Here is a 26,773-nt window from a genome sequence, read left to right as displayed (position 1 = left end):
CATACATACCCGTAATATACCCAATACCTTTTATTTATTAATTATATACACATACTCCTTCAAGTTTTAATCTGAATACTTATGCCTGTAGCAAATATGTTAAGCAGATAGCTTTCTAACACTGTACCATTTAAGCAACAGAGTTAGGCTTATCTGATTTCTCAGAGACATATTTTTTAAACTCAAAAACACCTATTTTCTATTTTTAACGTGGATTTCTAAGTATAATTTTTCAAGTACTCATTTATGCAACAATAGAGAAGATGACATTACCTGAGTGGATGAGCATGTGCTGTTTTAGGTTCTGAATACGGGTGAATCGTACCCCACAAGTTGGACACTGAAAAGGTCTATCTGGACCATTTGGACTTGGTCGTTCTGTACTGCTGGTAGAAGGAGCAATGTAGAGTTGGTAGGGATACTGAACATTTTCCAATCTAAAAAAACAGACCAAAGAAGGCAACCAGATTCTGATTTTTAAGTTGAATACACATTTCTGCACAACTTTAAATGAATAAAAGAAAAAACAACTTTTGAGAGTTTGACTGTTAGATTAAAAGTTTCACTGATGGCAATATGAAAAACATTACTGTCCAGAATATCCAGCATCTTAAGTCACACATCATGAATGATTTTACACCAGGCATCCTTATCTCTCTAATCCTTTCCTTCCTACTACTGCTTTAATTTAGGCCTTCATCAGTCAAGGCTGAATTAGCAAGTCCCTCTCTTTAGCCCTCCACCCCTTGAATCCCCGTTCTTCTACTTCACAGTCATCTGATTAAATCAACCCCTCTAAAATCCTGCAATGGTTCACTGTTACCGTCAGAATAGAGTCCAAACCCCTTTGCAAGGCACAGGAGATTCCTCAAGATCTGGGTGCTGTATACTTGTCCAGCCTCATTTCTTCTCATTCCCCAAACATACCATGTACCAAACAGATCCTCATAGTTCTCTCTCAAGGCTGTGCTTCTGTACATTTAACTGATGACGATGCTGTTTTGAGATGGTTAAGACTAGATAGCAGGATTTAGATGGGGAGTTAAAGGTCAGGTCTTGGCCATGTTAAGTCTGAAATGCCCCTTAAACATCTATGTGGAAATATGAAGCAGGGAGGACAATTTAAATATAATGACTTGGGGACTGTGGGTCTATAGATGAGGACCTGGCAATTGTTCTCTGCAGTAGGTCAAACAGTAAATATTTTTGGCTTTGTACATCATATGATCTCTGTTTCAACCATTCAACTTTGCATTCACAGATAATATGTAAACAAATGAGCATGGTTTTATTGGAACTTATTTACAAATAAAAGAAGTGAACTGGAATTGGCCTGTGGTTCACAGTTCTCCAACACCTGATACAGATACTATTTAAAAGTGATGGGCCTGCATAGTTTTAAAAATGCCAAAAAATCCTGTACAGGTGGTCTAATTTATGATATAACGATATCTTTACTCTGTAAAATAAAATGAGGCACTAATAAACTTCTTACATAATTCCCATTTAAAATGTTTGGATTTGGGCAGCCCTGGGTGGCTCAGCGGTTTAGCGCCGCCTCCAGCCCGGGGTGTGATCCTGGAGTCCCAGGATCGAGTCCCGTGTCAGGTTCCCTGTATGGAGCCTGCTTCTCTGCCGTGCGTTCTCTCTCTCTCATGAATAAAATAAAAAAAAAAAAATAAAATGTTTGGATTTACAGTTGCAAACACATTCCTTTATAAGAAAATGACATACTATGTTGGTACTAACCGATCATCATCATCTGCATGAGCATTAGTGCTAGAAGTGCTTTGAAGTGTGGGTAACCCTTCAGTGACGCCTTCATCTACTGAGCCTGTGAACAGAAGGACAAAAAGAGGACAGCTGTCAACACAGTGATATAAATAAACCAATATATTAATTGCAATCTGCGTCTCCAAGCCCCTAAAACAAATATAAAGAAATTTTTAAATAGAAATCATATATAAGACAACAGCCTTATATTACTACTTAAATTTTGTAGAGTATTTGATATAAATTTCAGAAACAAGCAAATTCAAATGTAAAACTAAGCAAAAATTCACATAAATGTTAGTAACAATCATTTAAAGAAACACCTATTTTTGAAAACTTGTGACATGACTTACTGTACATAGAACTTTTACATAGAATTCAAGAGAGCTATAAAGTGAATACATACCTGTGTAACCTCCATACAAGTCCCACTAAAATACTGCTAGCATCCTATAAATCGTTTACCGTTCCCTGAACACAAACTCCCTCCTTCCAAGAGGTAATCACTGTCCTATCTTTTGTGGTCATTTCCCTCCCTCCCTTTTTTCTTGTCCCTCTTCCCTTTATTTATTTATTTTTAAAAGATTTTATTTATTTATTTCTGAGAATACACAGAGAGGAGAGAGAGAAGCAGAGACACAGGCAGAGGAAGAAGCAGGCAGGCACCATGCAAGGAGCCCGACGTGGGACTCGATCCTGGGTCTCCAGGATCAGGCCCTGGGCCAAAGGCAGTGCTAAACTGCCTCAGCCACCTGGGCTGCCCCCTCTTCCTTTTAATAGTAATGTTACTTCCAACACATGTACCTACAAACTAGGGGTTCGTTCTTGTTGGGAGCATAGCCATGAACCAGCAAGGGCTGCTTTTACACCAATGGCAGAGCAGAGTCATTGCAGTTGTGACAGAGACCATGGCAGCTAAGTCTAAAATATTTACTATCCTCCTCTTTAAGGGAAAAAGCTGCTCTCACCACCAACAGTACCGTTTTGTATTACTGCTTGCAAACTTTACATAAATTGAGTTACAGTATATAATACTCTTCTATCTTCTTTCCTTCAATATTGTGGACTGATCCATGCTATTATAGGTGAAAGTTTACACCGTTTATAATATTCATAATCTATCCATTTCACTCTTAATGTACAGTTTTCCATTATTTTGGTCTTGTTTTTAAAAATCCTGGGGTACTTGGCTGGATCATTCAATGGAGCATACAACTCTTGATCTCAGGGTTGTGAGTTCAAGCCTCATGTTGAGTGTAGAGATTACTTAAAAAAAAAAAAATCCTTCCCTATCTCAAATAATCTTATGAAAGATTTTGTTTTGCCCTTGACATTAAGGTCTTTTCTTTAAGCCACCTGGAGCTGATTTTATAACCAAATACATTTACTGAAAAGTTTGTCTCTCTGCTCTGCAGGCCTCTAAGTGTATGGGTGTGTTTTCAGGTTCTCATTATATTAGTCCCATCTGCTTGTCTGAACTTACATTAATGCCAATCTTCAGCTACCAGAGCTTTATGATATCAGAGCAGCAAACAAGTATTCTCACCTTGTTCATTTGCTACCTAAACTCCTTGGCTATTCTTGGCCCTTTGTATTTATTTTTTAAGATTTTACTTATTTGAGAGAGAGTGAAAGTAGAAGATAGAGACCAGGCACAGAGGGAGAGGAAGAGGGGGAAGCAGACTCCCCGCAGAGTAGGGAGCCCATGCGGGGCTGGATCCCAGGACCCTGAGACATGACCTGAGCGGAAGGCAGATGCTTAACCAACTGAGCCACCCAGGCTCCCTGGCCCACTACATTTCTTTATACATTTTTTTAAATGAGTTTGTTAAGCATAAATGATAATAATCATTCCATTTCCCCACTTCTTTCAGTTTGGAAATTATATAATCTTTCCCTATTTTTCTGGTTACTTTAGAAATTAGATAATTATCAAAGTTTGAAGTTAAAACCTTTGAATGTTAAGGATCTGTTTAACTCCATTTTCTACACATTCTTATTCTGCAACTCACAAATTATTATATTTCATTTGTTTTGAATAAAGTACCACAAAACATCATTACTCTTTTATGCAGTGTTTACCTACATTTGTCCATATATTAACCTCTTCCTTGTAATATATTACTTTCCATCTATGCTCACTTTGCTTTTGCCTGAAGTCCATCCTTAAGAATTTTCTTCAGTGAGGATTTGGTAATGATAAATCTATTTTTGTTTTTTAAAAATATCTTTATTTCACCATCATTCTTGAGAGATATTTTTGTGTGTTAACATCTAGATTAGCAGTTATTTTCTTTTAGGACACTGAAGATATTATTCCACTGGTTTCAGAAGTCATTCTTCTGAATGTAGTATCTTGTTCTATCTTTTTTCTTTTTCTTTTTTTTCTTTTTTTTTTAAAACAAGCTCTGGCCAGTTTTATTAAAGAAAAATTTTGCATGATTTACTTTTCACCAGTCTGTTCTGGCATGCTTCTAATGATATCAGAATCACCTGGATCAATGATAGTCAGTGTGCATACTCTGTAGTATTTCCCACATGCTGTGCCCAATTCAATATTATTGCCACTGTAGTGATGGACACCAGTTTTGGCCAACATGGCGTAGTATTCTATTTCAGATTTCCTCAAAGCCAGGCAGTTGTTGGCCAGGATGACCAGTTTTGCTTTGCTGTGTCTGATCATTTTCAGGGTCTGCTTGTACCCCAGCACGTACTTTCCACTTTTCATAACCTGTTGGAGCCTAGAGTTGATCGACTCCAGCGACTTTTTCGTCTTCTTTGCGGCCACCATCTTCCTGCCTTAGATGCGGGACGGCCCCAACCAACAGCGACCGCCAAGATGGCCGGGATCTTGTTCTATCTTATTTTCTGAATTTTCTCTATAATGTGACTAGGTTTGTATTTTTATAATTCCTATTTGAGATTTGCTGGCCTCTAATCTATGGATTGATGTTTCATCAATTCTAGAAAATTCTCAGCCTTTCTCTCTTCTCTTCTTAGGGCTTTATCAATCTATGTTTGTATTGTCCATACCCTTTATCCTCTTCTCCAAAGCAGTTTCTCACCGTTGTCTCTGTGATGGTTCATTTTGTGTGTCAACTTGACTGGGCTAAGGAGGCCAAGATACCTGGTAAAATATTATTTCTGGGTGTGTCTGTAAGAACATTTCTGGCAAAGATTAACATTTGAATTAGTAGACTGAATAAAAAGCAGATGCAGGGGGAGGTAACATCCAATCTGCTGAAGGCAGAATAGAACAAAAAGGTAGAAGGGCAAATGTGCTCTCTCTCTGCTTGAGCTGGGATATCCATCTTCTCCTGTTCTTGGACACCAGCACTTCCAGTTCTTGGGCCTTTGGACTTGAGACTTACATCATCAGCCCTCCAGTTCTCAGATCTTTGGAGTTGTACTAGAATGATACCACTGGCCTTCCAGGGCCTCAGCTTGCAGGTGGTTGACTGTGGGGGTTATCCTCCATTATGTGAGTGAATCCCTCCTAAGAAATCTCCTGTATACCTGCATATATTGCATTGGTTCTGTTTCTCTGGAGAACCTTAAAACAATACAGTCTCTTTTTGGGAAGCATTCAGGTGATTTCTTTTATCTTCTGATTCACCAATCATCTCTTCGCAAAATCCAAGCTACTGCCAAAATGTTGACAGAGTTCTTTATTTTGGTTACTTTTTTCAATAAGTCCTATTTTTTTCCCCTCAAATCTGCTTCAACTTTTTTTTTTACAGTATACTGTTGTCTGTAATTATTGTTCATGCTTGTTTATTTCATTAAACTTGGTAAGCATATTTATTTTATATCTGTGTGAAAACTATGCCAATTTCTTTCTGCTGCCTGTTTTTATCTGTTGGTTCTCTTTCTGCTATGTTTCTTTGTGTGTCCCGGTTGTTTTTCAGTGGTTACTGATCTTGAAAATGATTTATAGAGAGAATGATTCGCTTAGGTTAGGATGGATATGCTCTCTTCAAGAAAAACTTTGTTTGCTTTTGCTAGGTTCCTGGAGGGTCATACCTAAACCAAATTCACTGAAATTCCCTGGCCTACTTGTACACGGAATAATCAGGATCTAAATCTGCAAATGGACTGGTCAGTGGCCACTTCTCAGAGATGTGTTTTTTTTACCTTTTCCTTTCTGTCTTCTAATCTGCCCACTGTCAAGGCAACTATTTCTATAGTTCCCTGGGGTCTGGAGGAGGGGGAGCATATTTAGTTGTAGTGAGGAACTTACTGTTGAGCAACTTCTCTTAGACTTCACAACTTTCATGTGCTCTGGGTCTTGACTTCTGTTTGCCTTGCTCTTTGAGTTGATGAACCAAAGCCCATGTGTGTTCTGGCAAATGTCTTAGGAAACAACTGGTTTCAGTGCTCTGATATACATACATTTACCTCTTTGGGTTGGGCTCCCCTACCCCCAAGTTTAACTTGGCAGTTTCCCAAAGACCTTCCAAATACTTTTAAGGTAACTTAAAAAAAAAACCAAACAAACCCATGTTGTTGTTTTTTGTGAGAGGGAGATCTGAAAAATCTCGCTTGTTCTGATCAGAGACTGAACTCTGCCAATGTATTTATCGTATGCAAATAAGCTATGTTTCACCAAATGAACAAATCTGAGCTGCTAAAGTTGTGTAGTCCACTTTAACAGAAGCATGCTTCTGGTTGCTATATTTTAATGAAAGCTAAAATGAACTAATTGTAACACTTTGTACAATACCATATACAAGTGGATATTTAATAACTATCATCTGTCGTTGGGACACTTAGAATGAAATTTCCTTCTGATGAAAACAGAATCCAGTACTTCAGTTTTCCCCTTTGGAACACTTGAATTAGCTGACATTAAGAAATGAATACATTTTCCACTTAAGTAAATTCCTCCCCCCCCCCAACAAAAAATAACCTAATCCCTTTTAAAGCATCCAAACTTTAGTTAAGTCATTTGTGTTAGAAAATTTGTGACATTTTGCCTTGACTTCTTAAAGAATACTAAATATAACTTGTTTCTTGATGACTCATGGCAATCAAAGACACCAATTATTACATTATGTTCTAATACATTGATAGTGATTATTTTTGAAAGGAGATGGGACTATGTGCATTTACATTCATCCCCAATTGTATCTGTATTCTTCTGCACACCTCCCAACCTCACACCTACTGGTGTGTTTAGCATTTCTGCACATATCTTTTCATTTTCTCTTTCTCTTACTGTCAAAAGACATTTACGCTTTTCCTCATACCTAATCTAACTTATTCCCAATCCTTCTGATTTATTTTTAATATAGACTGTGAGACCAGATATTACTGATTTTGTTTAAGACAGAACTGTTCATTTGTCAAAATTTCCTTCCCCATTTTTACTTTTTTTCCTTAAAGGAAAGGGAACTAAACACTAACATTTCAATCTATCCTAGGATAAAAACTGGAAAAAATCCCAGTATTTGGACCTGGTCACCATGGACACCCAAAAAAATCGACCTTATGGCAGTATTCTGCAGCTCTTCAGAGTACAGGCAATATTAAAGCTTCCAGGGAAAGACTTGCAAAAAAGGACTGGAGTTGTGACTAGGCCTTCCTTCTGCCAGGAAGACTGACCTGGCACACGTGTTCGTCACAATCAGATCACACTACTTTCAGGGGGGGCGGGAGTGGAGTCTTGGTGTGGTGCAAATAAAAACCACTCTGCTTTGGACTGATTCTCCATTGTCAAGAGTGTGCTTAAAAAGCTGGTCAAAAAAGAATTAAAATGGAGTATAAGATGCATCTAGCAGACGGCCCATTTTAAAACAAAGGACATTCTGCTCCTGCCTATGGTTATTAATGCACTAAAAGCTAAGAATAAAAACTACTACAAGTTAAATTAGGAGTTAAAAAGTACACTTTAAGAATTCTATCTGTGAATTCTATCTATAATGTCTGTGGACATTATAACATATAAATAGTGTTACATCACTTATGCAACTATTGATAAAAATCTTGCAAACTTCTCCAATGTGATGGTTTTTGCCAATGATAACAGAAGTAATCATATGGATTGGAATTTAATTAAACCAATTTAACTGCAGGATACACAAGCAATATTACTTTCCTTGAGGTATAGTAATGTTTCTTAAATTACGAAAATGGAGTTTTCCTTTCTTTTTTTTTTTTTTAAATATTTATTTATTTTTTTTTTAATTTTTTTTATTTATTTATGATAGTCATACAGAGAGAGAGAGAGAGAGAGAGAGGCAGAGACACAGGCAGAGGGAGAAGCAGGCTCCATGCACCGGGAGCCCGACGTGGGATTCGATCCCGGGTCTCCAGGATCGCGCCCTGGGCCAAAGGCAGGCGCCAAACCGCTGCGCCACCCAGGGATCCCAGGAGTTTTCCTTTCTACTGTACAGGGATTTTGCTTGCAGTGCTAAGGAAAGCTAAGAATTCTGAATAGAACCCTCTCACCTTAAGAAACAGAATTATAGAGACAATCAGCTTTATGTGGTAGGGGTTATCTTAAGAGAGATTCTACTCTCTTCTGCCAATTAGTACTACAAGATAGCTTCTGTAGCATCAAACTGAGTCCTGTTTTCCACTGCTAACCACTGTTTAAGTACCCAAGACACAAAATTTGGTGGTGAAAAATAACTATAGTGGCCATCCACTACTCAACATTTACCACGTGCAGACACTCTATGTTTTAAAAACATTATCTCATTTCATACTTGAGAAAGAGAAAAGCAGCCCCTAACATCCAGACACTGGCCTGACACTGACACACTCAGGAGTGGGCCTGGTGTTCACAGTTAGACCCTGGTCCTTTATATTGGGACACAATCTCAAAGAATATCAACATGAGACCAGGTCACAATGGGCCGAGACAAAACACATAATTTTGTTTAAGCACAGCCAAAACCAAGGTCACTGTGCAATCACAAAAATACCAAACATCTCCCTCTCTAGCTAATAAGTCACTGCTGCTGATGTTCACATAAGGCTGTGATCCTAGATATTTGTTAAGATACACAATCATAGGGGTGCCTGGCTGGCTCAGCAGGAAGAGCATGCAACTCTTGATCTCGGGGTTCAGGAGTTTGAGCCCCATGCTGGGTGTAGAGATTACTAAAAAACAAACAAACCTTAAAAAAAAAAAAAAAAAAAGATACACAATCATAGTTTTCCCTGCTTACTGATATCACCAGTCTTGAGCAAACCTCACCACTTCCAATGAATTCTCCCTAAAATCACCAAACACAAGCCAAATCCTCTAAGTTCTTTCTAACACCCTCTTACTGAGAAACTCTGAAGACCCCAGGGTGTGTAATCTCTTACATTGCAAATGAGCAAAAAACTCAACTTGCTCAATTATAGTTGTGCTCCTGGTGGTCTGTGGCAACCAAGCACTGGCAGGAAAGGAGGACCCATCCAGTTCTTGTGGTCTTGCACAGGGCACCTTGTTAACAGAGTGCACATTTAAAATCCCTTTTAGGGCAGCCCAGGTGGCTCAGCAGTTTAGCACCACCTTCAGCCCAGGGTGTGATCCTGGAGACCCGGGATTGAGTTCCATGTCGGGCTCCCTGCATGGAGCCTGCTTCTCCCTCTGCCTGTGTCTCTACCTCTTTCTCTGTGTGTCTGCCTCTCTCTCTCTGTCTCTATGAATAAATAACTAAATAAAATCTTAAAAAAAAAATCCCTTTTGAGGTGCAACCTGTCCTTGGCCGGAAGCTAAGTTCATTATGAATTGAGCTCAAATATTTCACACTAAAGTCCTTCAGTGGAAGGTTTATTTTGTTTTCCTAGAAAATCTTTTGGGGTTATTTCAGCTACTCAGATTTGTCATTGTTTCTTGGTGAGATTGTTTTCTAGCCTTCTAACACCTGCTTCTATGTTGGTTTGTCCAGTGTGTTGACTCCTATCTATAAGAGGAATAGATAATCAAGAGGATGGAGATCGGCCCAATTACTCCATCTGAACTGGGCCTAGAGGCTGAATTCAGAAGACCTCTGGCAAAAACTTTTCAAAACTCTATGAGGTATGACATACATGAACCTTGAAAATATTATAGAAAGTGACAGAACCCAGTCAAAAAGACCATAATGCACGATCCCAGTTATATGAAATATCTAGAACAGGCAAATCTATACAGAGTATATCTGTGTCTGCCTAGGGCTGGGATGGGACTAGGAGGGCATCACTGCTAAAGGTCAGGGTTTCTTTTTAGGGTGATGAAAATGTTATAAACTTAGACTGTGGATGTCTGTACAACTTTGTGAATATGCTAACAACCACCTTTGCCTATTTCTCCTATTTCCCCAACCTCCTGCTCCTGGCATCTATCCCTCTGTTCTTTTGTTCTGTTATCTTTGAGCTTGGTTTGCTTAGATTCCAGATAATACTTTATTTTTTATTTATTTTTTATTTTTTTAAGATTTTATTTATTCATGAGAGACCACAGAGGCAGAGACACAGGCAGAGGGAGAAGGAGGATCCTTGCACAGGGAGCCCGATGCAGGACTCGATCCCAGGACCCCGGGACCACACCCCGAGCAGAAGGCAGATGCTCAACTGCTGAGCATCCCTAAAGTATATACTTTAAATGGGTGAATTTTATATGTAAGTTGTATTTCAATGAAGATTGCTTTTCAATGAAAATGTTTTTAAAAAGAAAAACTTTATAAGGACTTTTTCAGTTTTGCCTCTGGGTCCCTGAGAACTGCCTTGCTTACTTCCATATGCCCAGAATCAGGCATTGTCTGGTCCCTGATCAGTGACAACTGGCCTTTAGCTGAGCCGTAAAATAAAAAGTTACACAAGCATTATTCTTATGGACCACTGCAGTTCTCACGAGTTGTCTCAATCTAAAACTGCCGCCTCTTCAAGGCCAAACATCTGCTTCTTTCATGTTTCCTCTCTGTAACACTAATATATTTATTTCTCAACTAACACAATTTCACCAATGACAATTTGGAACTGCAAGTGGACATTCTGGGGGGGGGGGGAGTTTCTGACATAAACAAGATTGTTCACTTGAGATGCATCAACAGAGTGGGGATTTTAAGAGGCACTACTGTGGATATTTCTAACCTGTAGTCTTCCTGTCACCGACAACCTTGGCACGACATGGATATGGATCAAACACTGAAGTATACTTAAATACCTCCAAATGAGCAAACAGTTTGTTCTGGTTGTTGTTTATTTCTAGGGTTGCTTGAGGCTTTCACATGCTAAAGAGTTATACTACAATGGTGGCGAAAACTACTAGATTTTGTATTCCTGGCTAGGGAAATCCCAACTTATTTCTCCAATACAGGACTACACATTCACTGATGATACTGTTAAGAACTCCATAAACTTTCTATTTTACTGAGGCTTTTTCCACTGTCCTTATCATCTACAAACTTCAAGAAAAATAAAGAGAACAAATATTATGTAGCCATAAAAAAAAAAAAGGATCTTGCCATGTGCAACATGGATGGACTTCCGGGGCATTATGCTATGTGAAATCAGGGGAACACAAATATCATATGATCTCACTTTTATCTGGAATCTAAGCAAACCAAGCTCAAAGATAACAGAACAAAAGAACAGAGGGATAGATGCCAGGAGCAGGAGGTTGGGGAAATAGGAGAAATAGGCAAAGGTGGTCAAAAGGCACAAATCTGAGTATGAAATAATTAAATCATGGGATGTAATATACAGCATGGTGACTGTAGTTAATACCGTACTGCATTCTGAAAGTTGCTGAGTAGACCTTAAAAATTCTCATCACAAGAAAAAAAATTCTGTATGTGTGGTAACATATGTTAACGGAACTTAACTGCTGTCATCACTTTGTAATACATGCAAATATCGGACCATTATATAATGTACATCAATTATACCTGAATAATAGTAATAATAATAACAACATCCCTGTTCTAAATTACGAGAGACTTCGAGCAAAAAAAGGGTAATAAACTACAAATGGAATGTTAAACCTCGGTAGCCCCAAGTACTGCCAAGAACCTTGATAGCAATAAGATACATACTCTTTAGGACTCAAAGTTAACTCCTTAGGAGTTAATAATAGGCTGCCTTTTACAAATGGGAATTTTAGTTTAAATCTTAGGTTTCAACCTTTTACTAGCCGATGTGATTGAATACAAGAGATCTGCAGCTTTATCATAGTTATGACCTGCATGTTGAAAACATTCACCAAAGTAGCTTCCGAATGATTTAAAATCTGGAGTTTTGGTCTTCTGGAAAAGATGCCACCAAAGAAAACCTGTCATTGATTATCACTTAATTGTTAACAACTGATTTAGCAGTAAAATTTTAAGGTGGTATCCGCTAGATCCATGTTTCCCAAGTTAGAAGACATACATCTTTTTGAGGGATTCTCCAGAAGATACGGACTTTAACAGTGGGCAGCTCCTTCCCAAGATGACAAAATCATATTAATTTTCTGATCCTTCAGTAGTCTTTTCTATCCCTTTACTACTAATCTACTATCACTACTGATCTTGTCCATTACAACTAGTGTGATCTCTCATCTATATCCCATTGTTTTGACTCCCCAAGATCTCCTTTTGTTACTTAAGGAAAAACAAAACTCTTGTAGGTCTTCTCCAGACCATAGCTACTATTTTGAATTTAACAGATCACTGAATCTATTATATATTCTCTAGTTGATCTAGCTGACAAAAATTTAATAACTGTTCCTTTAAATATGTCAGAAGGTAGCTTCCCTTTTAATGGGAAAGGGATCATATTATATTTATTGCATCATATTATATTTAGGCTCTGAGCCCTGTGAAAAAATGTTCCTTGATCTGACATCATGAAAATGCTTCTGCTAAGGATTGCCATTACAATCCTATCATCAAGGGCTATTCAATCAGAAAGACATTAATACTGGGACTCTGATTATGACAGTCAGAGCTTGTTCTTCCTTCACTCTTCAGCCTGGGTTGCAGAAACTGTTATAACTCTAGTTAAGGAATTTGTCCATTTTAAGGGATATAAAACTGACTCACACCTGTCGTAATGAAAGATACTTATATTCCCCCAAGCCCCCACGACTAAGATACTACTACTACTTTTTTTTTTTTTTTAAGATTTTATTTATTTGAGAGAATAAGAGAGCACAAGCAGGAGGAGGTGCAGAGGGAGAGGGAGAAGCAAACGCCCTGCTAAGCAGGGAGCCCAACATGGGGCTCGACCCCAGAACCCTTGGATCACGACAAGAGCCCAAGGCAGATACTTAACCAACTAAGGCACCCAGGCGCCCTAGGATACTACTTCTTATGTCATCATAGGGCTTGTAGGTGCCTGCTGCACACTAAGTCACCCAAGGGTATTTGCAGTAACTGTTACGGATTTTCAGACATTAAAATTACCACCCCAAATTGTTCAACTAAAAGTATGTTCCTGCTGGTCTTTTGCCTAAGGGTATTGACTCTTTATAGTTATGGGAACTCATTAAGTTAAATGACTTCCTCAAAGTCACACATTTATAAAGTGACAGAAACCGGTAGCAGATTCTAGATCTGTCTGACTCAAACCCCTGAACTTTTAACTACTTCTCCATATGATGGATGTTGTAATTCCACCATTATTCTAGGTGCCCATCTCAACAAATTAATCACTACTGTTACTAAGAAAACTGTCAAATTATCTCAATATAATTGACCCCATAACAACTGCTTTACTTTTAATGGCAGATTTTAAAGTTCAGAAAAAAACTGAATTCCTTTACCATAGTAAAATGTGGATTAACCCGAACTATTTATTTTGTCTTTGGTGCCGAAAGATAATCGAATACCTCAAGACAAATAAAGCCATATCATGAAGTCCTTCTCACTTATGTTTTTTTTCTATACTAGTCCAGATATTGATGACCATCTTTTTGAGTAGCAAGACCCAATCTAAACTTAGAGACTTTTTTTCCTCTTTTAAATTTGCTCTTATTGCTTCTGTTTGCCCTCAAGTGGGGATGTCAGATTTTACAACCCTCTGCTGGGTCAACTGGCAAGAGAAGCAGCAGGTAAAATCCTATCTGAATTAACTTTATGGACGATCAAAGTATTTTAGGATTTTGTGATAATGAGCGCCTAGGTGACTCAGTTACGTGTCTGCCTTCAGCTCAGGTCAGGATTTCAGGGTCCTGGAATGGAGTCCTACTCAGAAAGGAGCCTGCTTCTCCCTCTCTCTTCCCCTCCCCCTACTCCTCTCTCAAATAAATAAAACTTTTTTTTTTAGATTTTATTTATTTATTCATGAGAGACACACAGAGAAAGAGGTAGAGACACAGGCAGAGGGAGAAGCAGGCTACCTGCAGGGGATCTCAGGATTACAACCTGGGCTGAAAGCAGATGCCCAACTGCTGAGCTACCTGGGGATCCCCAAATAGAATCTTTAAAAAATGATTTGTAATAACAAATGCATTTAATATTATATTCTCACAGTCCTTAGGAAAGACAAGCTACCTTTTAGATATCTTAATAAATAAGTAGTAATTAAAATTGAGTACTCTTATGAAGTATTCTTACAGAATACAGAAAAAAAAGTATGATACACATTTTTCCTTTCTCCTGCTCATGTTTTTTGACTGCTTACTATACTCTAGGAATTTAACTTTACTGCAAAGCTTAGTTTTATTGTATAGATTTGGAGTTAAGATAGGTTAATTCAGAGTGATTAATACATTTTACTATGATTGCAAGTAAAACAACTCTTGGATTATTTAATTACATGATATTCAGATCATAGTTATTCACATGTCAGCTCTATAAGAGAATCTACATCTTTGATAGTATATATTGGAAAGAAGTTATAATATACTGATAGGTTTATTCCATCTAAGTTCCTAACTTTTCTATTTAATCACGTTAGTAAGATAGAAAGGCAAAGTCTGAACTGATTACACAAACTTGAGTGTGGTAAAATCAGACTATTTCACACGCCTAGTTAGCAGGATACTGAGATCAATTTTTTATTTCTAAGTTCTCAGACAAAATGATTAAATAGTAACATTCATTAAACAGTTTGTTACTCAGAAGGTGTTTTGAGGATTAAAGACTAGTAATTTAACAAAAACTTGGTCACATAACAAATAGCTAACATTAAATATATTATTGAATGTGTGGTCACTTGAATTCTTTAAAAGTACCCTGACCTATGTCTATCAACAGATGAATGGTTGAAGATGTGGAATATTGCTCAGCCATAAAAAAGAATGAAATCCTGCCATTTGTAATAAAATGGATGGATCTAGAAGGCATTATGCTAAGAGAAATAAGTCGGAGAAAGAAACTACCATATGATTTAACTCATGTGGAATTTAAGAAACAAAACAAAATAAGCAAAGAAAAAAAAGACGGAACTGAAAAACACACTTATCATGATGAGCACTAAGTAATGGTACAGAATTGTTGTTGTATCATTATACTGTACACCTGTACCTAATATAACACTATCTGTTAATTATACTGGAATTAAAATTAAAAAAAAAGAAAAATATTTTGACCCGAATTCAGGAATATGATCTTTAGTTGGTGCTGTGGGTAGAACTGTGTCTCCCAAAAACCTATGTTCAAGTCCTTACCCTAATATGTGGGAATGTGACCCTATTTGGAAACATGGTCTTTGTAGATTTAATCAAGTAAGATGAGGTCATCCTGAGTAGGGTGGGCCCTGGTCCAAGGACTAGTGTCCTTACAGAGTAAGGGAGATTTGGAGCCAGAAACACAGGGAAGGCCACATGAAGACGGCAGCAGAAATCAGAGGGATGGAACTATTAAGTTGAGGAATAGCAAAGAGTATTAGTAACTGCCAGAAGCTAGGAAGAGGCAAGAAAGAACCCTTTTCTATAACCTTCTGAGTGAGCATGGCCCTGCCAACAACAACAACCCTTGATTCAGACTTCTGGCCTTCTGAACTAAGAGAGAATAAACTATTATTTTATATCATCCAGTTTGTAGTACACTTTGTAGTGATAACCCTGAAAAACTCTTATAGTGGGTCAAAATTCAAGAAATCAACAAAGTTAATACAGCATTCCTGGTTCTTTGATCTTTTGGAGAAATTCTCCTTATTATTCTTTATTAGCTTTTCTTCTCTCTGAATACATGTATTTCTCAAGGGTCAGTTCTTTGGTTTTAGCCCTTACATATATTTTTTCCTGTTGAGATTCAATCTGTCACTACTAAAAGAAAATCCCTATTCTTCAGTTTTGATTTCATCAATCTTGCTTTTTCAACTGCTTTCTAGCATGACATTTTTGCCACATCACCCAAGCATAGTTCACAAAAAATTGACTGTTGATTTACTCTTAAAACTAGGTTCCCACCTTCTTCCACTGATTTTCATATTATAGTAACTGAATTTAATAGATTCCTATCCATTATGTAATTACCATTATTTTTTGTGCCATTAAAAAAAGTAACTGTAAAAGATTAATTGTAAGACATCTCTCTAGATAATATGAAAAATTATGCCTTAGAATCAATGAATATAATAAAATGTTAGCACTATTTTTCTAGTCAGAGTTCTCTAACCCCTACCATTCCTTCAATTCCATATATCAACATCATCAGAAAGTAATGATTCTTCCTTTATAAGTCTCTTATCTATAACTTTATAGTTTTACTCTAAGTATCTTCATTCATATAAAAACAACTCTACTGTAACTGGTTTCTGAGACTGTCTCTGCCCAGCCAAACTCCCTTGCATACCAATACCAAATTAATTTTCCTAAATATCTATAAGTGTCTTATTTGTATTTACACTAGGATAAAAATTCAAGCTTATGTGGCTTGCCTGTGGCAGACTCTGCTAGCTGCACATAATACCCATTCTCCTCCAATTCTGTTTGAGGTAGTTATACACCCAGCTAATACACGTATCTTCTTGGATTCCCTTATGGCTAGGAAAGACCACATGACATAACCTTGCAGAAGCTTTTTAAGGATTTCTGGGAACATTTGTGTTTTCCTGAAGTAAGCACTGCCGCTTTCTAGAATATGACACTAAAGATGAAGCAAACCTCTTGTAACTATGAAGCCATAAGTGTATCAATGAGACTGACAAACTAAAGATGGTGGATTATGAAGATACAAGGGACCTAGGCCACTGTAAAGCCACAAAATCTGTCCTGGATTTCATACTTCTAAACATTGTATGTGATAAAAATAAAATCCTGTTTGGTCTAAGCCACTATGATGGGATCTGTTCTATGCAGTTAAATGCAATCCTAACTAAAACTAGTGTTTAAGACTCTTCACGATATGCTCTTGATTGCTCATTTTATCTTCTCTCTCATTATTTCCAATACTTGCAGGTTACCATAGTTTATTCACATCATTTTAAACTGAATTTGCTGCTTCCCAGAAAATGCAATGGTTTTCCATACCTCTGGGCTTTTCTTTTTCAAAAAAGTCCTTTCCTCTCCTGAGCAAATTTGTACTTACTAAAATCCAGCTCAAATATATAGCGCTAACTTGCTCTTTCGTTTGTGACCCTTAATACTTTGTTCGTATCTCTAGCCTAGTACTAATCACTGATTTACACATCTGCTTTCTCAATTAGATTATTAAATCCTCAGATGCAGCAGGGACTATGCTTTTTTTCATCATATATCCCCAATGTTTGGCACAGAGTAAAAGTTTTCAGTAAATATTTTGACAAAGAATAAAATACAAACTGGATTTTTAAAAACTGGTATATTCTGCATTGAAAATAATTCACAATTCATATATAACATAATCTGCTTTTGACCTGTCAGAAATTGTTCAACTATTTTCTTTCTTTTCCAATGCATTATATATATATATATATACACACACACACACATATATATACATACAGTACTAATAGCATCTTTAAAAATCCAGTTATTGTGTTTTATTCTTTTTCATGTTTCTTATAGGATCCAGCACAAAACTTTTATCTAAAAGGTACTGAAAAATGCTCAAATGGACTTTACAGCATGATGAAAAGCAGAAGACACTATACCTATAGAGGAAGACTGTGGACTAATAAGAAGGTCTTCTTGGACTTGTTCACTTCCTGGCACTGTCTGCTGGTCGCTCAGTGAACTCTGAGACACACTGACGGGCTGAGACACTTCCTCATGGACCTCCTCATCACTTAACCTTTCTACCTTGACCCGGACATCTTCTTCAGTACCCAGAGGCAAGGTAGTTTTTGTGCTCTCACAAGTCACATAATCGGCCATTCTTCTACCTGTCTCAGATGGGCCAGGTAGTTCTAAAGTCCGGGTATTTTCTGCCTGCTTAACCTTATCAGGCTGAATCCTTCGATCAATTCCAAAAGGAAATGTCCAGGGAAAAGCTAAAGAAGAGTCAACTGGTTGATTTCTATTTTCTGAGTAGGAAGCTGAAGAATTCAATACCTGGGGAGAACTTGTTTGCGTGCTACATTTTACAGGACTTTCAGGAGACATAACAATGTAGCTTTTGCGCTTTCTCCGGGATTCTCGGCAGACAGGAATCGTTCTTTCTACCACACTGCACTCTGAAGACACAGGGGAAATACTTCCATCTCGAGAAGTAAAATTGCAGTTAGAGTTATTCTCTTGTCCAGCATCTAGACCCTTTTCTGGTTGGCTGTTGGGTGTATTCCATAAAATGCTGGACTTCATGAACTCTGAGCAGGTGCTGGCAACACTGAACATCTGCATGTAGCTGGCTGCAGCGAGAACATCAATGATATTCTCTGTGTTGATTGACAGAGTGGCCGTGTAAGCATACTCTAAAAGGGGTATGAAGCCAGTCACTGTAACATGGTGCAAATCCAACACATTCTTGTTCTCATCCTCTGCTTGGCCTACAAGTTTGGTGCGAAAGAAATCACTGCAAGCTGCTAGTACCACCTTATGTGCCCGGAAGATTTTGTCCTGGACACGGATAGTGATATCACAAAAATGTCCATCATTTCGCAGCATATTTAGCTTTCCAAGCATTTCCTGGCTGTGGGAAGAGGAGCTATGAGTAAATGTTTTCACACCCATCTTTTCCTTCCTCTTCTACAGATGCTCTTCAAGGATGCAAATGAATCAGAAATTTCCTAAAAAATACATAAAATAAGCATTAATTGATGGGTTAGTGGTTGAAACAGAAGTTGATTTACATTATTTTCATGTGGCCACTGTGCTAAATAAAAAAGCTGAAGGGTGGTAGTGAGAAAGTTTAAGGTAGGGAAAGAATATATTAAAATATGTTCTCCTTACATTTCCCCAAACTCTCTACTCCAATCAGTGGAGTCTGTGAGCTACTGTTTTAATGAGCTGGATAGTTTTAAATAATAATAGTTTGTATAGGACAATTACATAGAGTTACAGAGTGCTCTCTTTGTGCCAAACACTGTCCTAAATGCTTCCCATTTGACAATTTAGCTGATTTTATTGTCAATAAATACATTATTAACCTTGTTTAACAGAAAAGGGTTAACTATTTTGCTAAAGTCAGGAAGTTATTAAGTTGCAGACCCAGGTGAGTTCAAATCCAGACAGGCTGGCTCCACAGCCCGCCCTCTTCACCTCAATGCTGCTTCCTTTAGAATATAAAATGATTAAATATAGGCAGTTATGATTTCAAGTTTTAGAATGTGATAGGCCTGGATTCTTTCCTCAACAATTCCTCCACGGTTGTTAAAGGATTAAACAAAACAATACAGATAGTAATGCTTAGCACAGTCCTGGTGCTTTGTGAATGCTCAACAAATGAAAGCAGTTGTTGTTTATGTTCCTAATACAATGCGACAAACTGTCTGGAAATAAACTTATTAAATAATGGTTAGTAATCAATCAACTGAATGGATTTTCCCTTAAAAAAGAAGTCAGTTTGCCTTTATCAGATTTCACGTTTACTAAAAATATAAGAAACTGACATTCTCAAATAGTTTTAATTTAGCACATCTAAAAATGCTTGAGTTTTTGTAGTACTTTTCTCCTAACCTCTTTTTACACTCGCCATGTGAAGTCGGGGAGGCTCATATTAGTCTCTTAATACTAAGATAAAAAAGCGAATCCATTAGATAAAAAAGTTACATGACTAATGAATGACAACCAAAGCTATGATCTGGGTCTTCTGACTTGGATCACAGTACTTTTCCAGTGTAAAAACAACTATATATGTCAATTATTTTATCTGTGTAAATAACTTTTTTATTGTGAGTACTGAAAGAAGTATAAAACAAATCCACTTTGGAGAAATACTTAGAAGCTATTACAATTTGATGAAAAATGTGATGAAAGAGTATTTGTATCCACATCACACACAAGGAGCAAGAGAATATGAGGTCTTTGGTAGGACTAGGGGTATTTATTCTTTTTTTTTTTTTTTGCACATTAAGCCAATTTTTTTTTTCTTTAAAAACCCCAGCATGGGGATCCCTGGGTGGCTCAGTGGTTAAGCGCCTGCCTTTGGCCCAGGGCGTGATTCTGGAGTCCTGGAATCGAGTCCCATGTCGGGCTCCCTGCGTGGAGCCTGCTTCTCCCTCTGCCTGTGTCTCTCTGCCTCTCTCTCATGAATAAATAAATAAAATCTTAAAAAAAAAACAACAACAAAGAAAATCCCCCCAGCATACTGCTACAACACTGGGGTTTCAGGTACTCTGGGTTCAAACTTTAAAGTCATACAGAGTAGGTCTACTTTTTCTTTCCCCTTAAAAAAGCCTTCAAAAACTTTTTTTTTTTTTTGCCTTAAAAAATTTAAGATGGCAATCACATGCCACTCTTTCCTATGGTTTCTTCTCTTTAAGTTAAACATCCCTAATCCCTTTAAGTGCTCCTTAAAATCTGATTAACATCCTTTCTCTTAACCACCTCTACTTTTCAATGTTCCTTTAATACCAGTTCCCAGGTCTAGTATGCCTATGCATGAAATATGATAGGTACAGTAGGATTTAACTTCACTATTTTTTACCTCCCTTGTTTTGGGCACAAGTATTAGTATGACTGAATCAAGTTTTCTAACAGTCAAATTATAACTGATTTTGCTTACATTATTGAAAATTTAACAGTGGATTCACCCAATGTGAGGCACTTTATTATGTGAAGGGAAGAACACAAGTACAAGTAATTGTTCTTGACCTAAATAAGCTTACAGTCCTTATGAAAAAGACATGTTCCTAACCGAGACTACAAAATGTGCAGCTGTGCTACGTGAAAGCAATGAATGAAACAATTAATTCTGAATGTACAAGGTAGAGGAGGCATCATAGAGCATAGGGCCTAACGAAAGCAGAACTCTGCCAGGTAATAAAGCAGAAAGGAGTTCCAGGTTATCATGGGATCACACATAATCTCAGCCAGTGTTCACCATCCTCATGTGCCTCCCTGGGCAATGTATGTACTGGCAAATTGTTAAAGGGTGCCGTACTACATTCTACATGTGAGCATGCACTTGAAACTAATATAACATTGTATGCTAACTATACCAGAGTTAAAAAAAATTTTTTTTAAAGTAAAGAGGCATCTGGATGGCTCAGTTGGTTAAGCGTCTGCCTTCGGCTCAGGTCATGATACTGGAATGGTGCCCTGTGTCTAGCTCCCTGCTCAGTGGGGAGTCTGCTTCTCCCTCTCCCTCTGCCCTTCTCTACCTTGCTCATACTCGCTGGCTCTCTCTCTCTAAATAAATAAAATCTTAAAAAAAAAAATGAGCATGCAGAGGACATGCTCAAACAAACAATCCATTAGATAAACATCCCTTTGAATGTTCTATGCAGATAAATGTGTATATAGAGGGGAAAGAGGAAAAAAAACTTAAGGACTTCTAGTAGAATAAATATAAGGTCACTGAATATTCAAATATGGGAAGACAAAATGATCAATCTGGGATAACACAACAGAAAGGATAAAAGACATAAAGCCCTGTGCCAAGACAGCCAGGTAAAGCCACTGAAATCACTACCCTGATCATTATCAGAGATGAGTTCAAATATAAATCTCTTCATATACCCTTCCGGAAGACAAGTAATCACAACACACTAGGCAGTTAAAGTTGGTTTGAGCAAACCACTGTTCAACATATTTGCTGATTTCTCTCACAGGAATGAGATGAAAAAGAAGAAAATGGAAGGACTATCTATAATGTTTTTCTTTCTCTGCTACACCACAGTAAACTAGCTTCTTTAAAAGCCTGGCCATCAAGAGTGTTGGTTTGATGCAGATCATGTGATTCAGAGCAAGTGACACAGTCTTAATCCAGGGACCATCTGCATGAACAAAGGTACGAAGGGAAGGAATTAAAGAGCATTTGGAGAATATGTGCAACGTGGTCTTAAAATGAAACCATCAATCCTGGTGTGTAGAGGGTTCAAACATATACTGCTGGCCAAAATTGAGTGGTAAGGACACCTATGCAATAAGGTAGTGGAAAACTATTTTTCAACCTTGAGTTACACCCACCTTCAATGTTCAAAGAGTTAAATATTACAAAAGGATTTTTGTAGACAGTGATCAGTGTGTTGTGAGTTCCAAACCCCATCCCACACTTCCTCCTACTCTTCTGCAAGAGAAAGGGGTTGAGACATGTTTGCTCTTTGTCTTAGGTCTATGGAAAACGTATGTCACACTTGGAAAACATTGAAAGGGTACAAGTGTGATTTAAACTCTGGCCAAAAAAAAAAAAAAACCTCTGGCCAAGACTAGGAAGTATGCCTACCATTTCCCACAGTATATAAAAGCAACACAGGAGTGGTTGAGATGGGACTTCCCAGAGTGCTGGGTTTGCATCCTAGTACTGCTTTTCATGTTTATAAAGCTGAGTGACCTTAGGCCACGTCATGAAACTGTGCCTTACCTTCTTCAACAGTAAAAGAGGGAGAACAGAACCTACCTCAGAGCCTGTGAGGATTAACTGATCTACTATACGTAAAGTGGAGTACTTAGCACAAAATAAACATTATATAAACGTTAGCTGTTGCTGCTGCTCCTTTTACTAGTATTAAAGACCTTTTCTTCTTACTCAAGCCTTGCCTCTCTCAATCCTGGAGGGACCAGAAACCATAGTTAGCAAATGAAGAGGAATAAAAGGCCAAAGAGGCCAAAAACAGAAAGAAAAAGGAAGCCAGGAGAACCTCATTTTTTACTAAACACCTGTAGTACAACTGAAGTGGGAAAGGAGGGAAACCTTTAACTGAATTAAATTTATTAGTTCTTGAAAATAATGCTTTCATTTCCTGAAAGTAGCCAGAAAAGTTATTAAGACTTGACCTTCAAGAAGCTGGAGGAAAAACTAACCACAGAATACATTTAAACGGAGAAGACAAAAATAAAATGGACTATGAGTTGCTTCTACAAGTTCTGCTTGTTCAAGAACTAAGCTGCAAAGCCTGATATAGCAGAAGATGAGAGGAAGATGAAGATTTGATCGAGAAAGGTCTTGTACTCCATGTATTATAAGCATTTCCCAATACATGTCTGTGGAAACTTAGTCTCATGACATACTCTACGATAAAAAATTACATGGATCAATATATTTTGGAAGTTTGCAATATCGTACATTGTGACAAAACTTACAATGAAATTATACGATTTGAAAAAGTCATATATAATATTGATATAGATTAGAAGCTAGAAAGTATAGCCTGAAATTTTTATCAATTACATAATTCTATTAAACATCTCACTTCCCCCACCTGTGTAGATTTAGATGTACATGTATGTATATTTAATTTGGAGCTCATTCAAAATTCTTGAATAAAGATAAATATCACTTAATTCCAATTACTAACATAGAAGTCACACAGTACTTAAAAGTAAAAAAATGTATTTGTGTAATACTTTGCAATGTGAACTAGTAATTCAGAAACAGTTTCCTTCCCACCCACCCCTACCTTTTATTCCAAATCACTGATGAAATAGCATGTTTGCTTATGAAAGCAATACTTGCTAAATCCCATGTTGTTGTTTTGCAGTTGGGTTGAAAAGTTTTTGGCAAATAAGGTATATAGCCTTGTTATTTTAAAAATGGTTTAAGTTACGGGGATCCCTGGGTGGCTCAGTGGTTTGGTGCCTGCCCTTGGCCCAGGGCGTGGTCCTGGAGTCCTGGGATCGAGTCCCGTGTCGGGCTCCGGGCATGGAGCCTGCTTCTCCCTCTGCCTGTGTCTCTGCCTGTCTCTCTCTCTCTATCATGAATGAATAAATCTTTAAAAATAAATAAATAAATAAAAATAAAAATGGCTTAAGTCAGACAAATTTTAGGTTTTGGATGCTGACTCTTCCAATTACAAGTGAGGCATTAAATCTCAATCAAGTTACTTCATCTCTGTATGCGTGTTTGCTCGTATGTAAAACAGGAATAATGGAAATCACTTTCAAGATAGTAAGATTAAATTAGTATAATTCCAGGCATTAAGTAAGCACTCAATAAATGTTACTACTGCCCTAGAAAAAGTGAGAAATAAGTAAAATGGAGATCAAATTTCATGTCTACTCTATTTCTTACATGATACAGAGTACATCTTGAGTATGTATATTTTGGTATAGAGATTAGCTGATAAAAATTATCCAAGGATTTGGATTAAAATGGAGTAGCTCGGGAGCCTGGGTGGCTCAGTCAGTTAAGTGTCTGCCTTTGGCTCAGGTCAAGATCCCTGGATGGAGCCCCATGTCCGGCTCCCTGCTCAGTGAGGAGTCTGCTTCTTCCCGCTCGTGCTCTCTCTCTCAAGTAAATAAAATCTTAAACAAAACAAAACAAATGGAGTAGCTATAAGCATATAAAATAAGATGCCTGACTCATATGATTAAAGAAAAAGTGATGAAGACTGCTAATCTTGCAAGTAATTTGGGAAGATGGGAAGACTCAATATTTAACAAGAATTTGCACGTTTAAATATCCAGCCACATTTAAAACTGAACACTAACTTTCCCAATGATACTAACAAAGTTTTAATTATGGGAAAAATGAACTGAGATAATTTCATTTCCATCCTATATCCTAACTTAAACCAAAGACAGAAAAGAAGGTTAAGGAAAGGGACATACTGATGTTGAGATGCCTCTAAGAGGAGTATTCAGGTAGAAATATATGAAGTTGCCTGTACTGGGTAACTGTCTACCACAGAGCAGATGCTAAGATTAGGAGCTGTAGATATATTATCACCCATGAAGTAAGATGATAATAATCTGATTTTACAAAGGAAATTGAGACTTTAATAACTCTGCTCAAGGCCACTTATGTTTGTTTATGCCATGCTAAGGACCTAATGAGATCTTTTTTTGTTTTATTGGGAACTAATGAAATCTTATTCAATATGTGAGTAGCCATTGGGGAGTAGTATAGGTTATTCTGATGGCAATATAGAGTGTAGATTTGAGGGTGGCTATTCAACAGTATGAGTGTATGATAAAATAGGATCAAACTAAGTGGTACTGAGGATAGAGAAAATAGATCTAAGAAAAATTTAGGATATAAAACCACCTAGGCATGATCTTCTATCAGGGATGGGGTAAAAGGGGTAGGAGAGAATAACATGACCCTAGGTTTCCAACAGGGGTGACTGAGTGGATGGTGTTTTCACCAAACAAGATAGAGAATGAAAGGGGAAGAATGATTTTGGTAGGGATTAACGATGAAGAGAAAGAATATTTTGGTTTTAGGTAAATTAAATTTGAAAAATTTTAGAGAGAAATATTCGTATAAAATTATATATGAAGTTACCCATTCTGATGTGGAGTTCAGGGAAGAGGTTAGGGGTGGAACTAAATACTGGATCTTACATAAGTCACTGATAAATCTCCTTCTGTTGATTTTTTTTTTTTTTTTAGAACTAAAGACATCTAAAGAATGTATGGGGAAGACTGAAGGCAAGATGTGAGAAGCTCAGAGCAGACAGAGCAGAAGGATTTAGTGAAAACACTTTATAGTACCTAATTTATCTTTTGATCTTGTCCAGTACCTAGCATGACAGACACAAAAAAAGTCTGTGAAATACTGGATGGATAAACATACATCATAAAATTTCTATCTGGTTTGGTGCCTATTTATATTATTAGGGGTTAAAGGCAAAGAAAAAGTTACAATTTGAATTTATAGTCTTAAATTTGAATCAAAAATATCAGTATGAACTCATAATATAATTAATCTTCAAGCAATGAATATCCCTAGCACCTAGACTGGCTTTCAAATATTTCCCACTAAAAGGAACCATGGCTCCTTAGAGAAATGGCTGATTGCATTTTGAGGGCAGTAAATGTCCACCTGGAACATCTTACCAGGTAGCAAAGAAACTATCAAAGATTATTAGGAGTGCGTCAAAAGTCAATGTGTGGAGGTTCCCGATGGCCAAAAATGGAACATAAATTGAAATACACGAAACATGTTTAAATTCATGAGCACGGGATGCCTGTTTGGCCTAGCGGTTGAGCGTTTGCCTTTGGCTCAGGGCGTGCATGATCTCAGAGTTCTGAGATCGAGTCCTGCATCGGGCTCCCTGCATGGAGCCTGCTTCTCCCTCTGCCTGTGTCTCTGCCTCTCTCTCTGTGTCTTTCATGAATAAATAGAATCTTTAAAAAAAAAAATTCATGAGTTCATCTGACATTGCCAAGAAAAAACAAAGCTAATTTATCACCTTTTAAAGATGCTATTGAAACAAGTAATTATTTTGAAAACTGGTTTTAAAAAACAGGAAAGAAGGCAGCATTCATCCTGGCTTTTCAATACAAATTGTATTTTTGGGTAATCAAACAATATGAAGGAAGTTTTCTCCATAGAAATATTCTGGCTAATAAATGAAGAAGGAATATCAGAAGTACAAGATAACCATTTTGCAGCAAAGCCCCCATCCCCAAATGAAGAGGTACTGATCATTAATGGTTTATAACTTGGCAAAAAAAGGGCAGTAAGACATACCAAAAGAGACTAAATGAAATTCTAGACCCTATCAATTCACAGGAAATACAGAGGTGACAGAAACAGGTTAATTTACACCACTGCGATGCAAACAGCAAAATTTAGACTGTGAGAAAACTCCATAGGACAAAAGACTTGAATTTTTAAACTAATAAACA

General features: G+C 37.4%; 1 protein-coding gene and 1 pseudogene across 5 annotated transcripts in view; both read right to left on the bottom strand.

Moving 5' to 3' along the window:
- The window catches only part of ZBTB44 (zinc finger and BTB domain containing 44), a 62,521-nt gene that overhangs the window by 5,136 nt on the left and 30,612 nt on the right, over positions 1-26,773 (bottom strand). For 3 of the 5 annotated variants that reach the window (XM_072729318.1, XM_072729322.1, XM_072729319.1), the window contains 3 exons: positions 17,752-18,825; positions 1,750-1,834; positions 274-437 (listed from right to left, as the gene is read on the bottom strand). In XM_072729318.1, coding sequence (XP_072585419.1) covers positions 274-437; positions 1,750-1,834; positions 17,752-18,769 — 1,267 coding nt within the window. In that variant the 5' untranslated portion in view covers positions 18,770-18,825. The remainder of the gene's footprint in view (positions 1-273; positions 438-1,749; positions 1,835-17,751; positions 18,826-26,773) is intronic. The other 2 variants (XM_072729320.1, XM_072729323.1) reach the window with 1 other exon arrangement.
- LOC112920251 (large ribosomal subunit protein eL30 pseudogene) lies at positions 4,142-4,618 on the bottom strand (annotated as a pseudogene).

This window comes from Vulpes vulpes, chromosome 12, assembly GCF_048418805.1.
Source record: "Vulpes vulpes isolate BD-2025 chromosome 12, VulVul3, whole genome shotgun sequence".
Classification (NCBI taxonomy): Eukaryota; Metazoa; Chordata; class Mammalia; order Carnivora; family Canidae; genus Vulpes; species Vulpes vulpes.
This window is presented reverse-complemented; position numbering and strand designations above follow the sequence as displayed.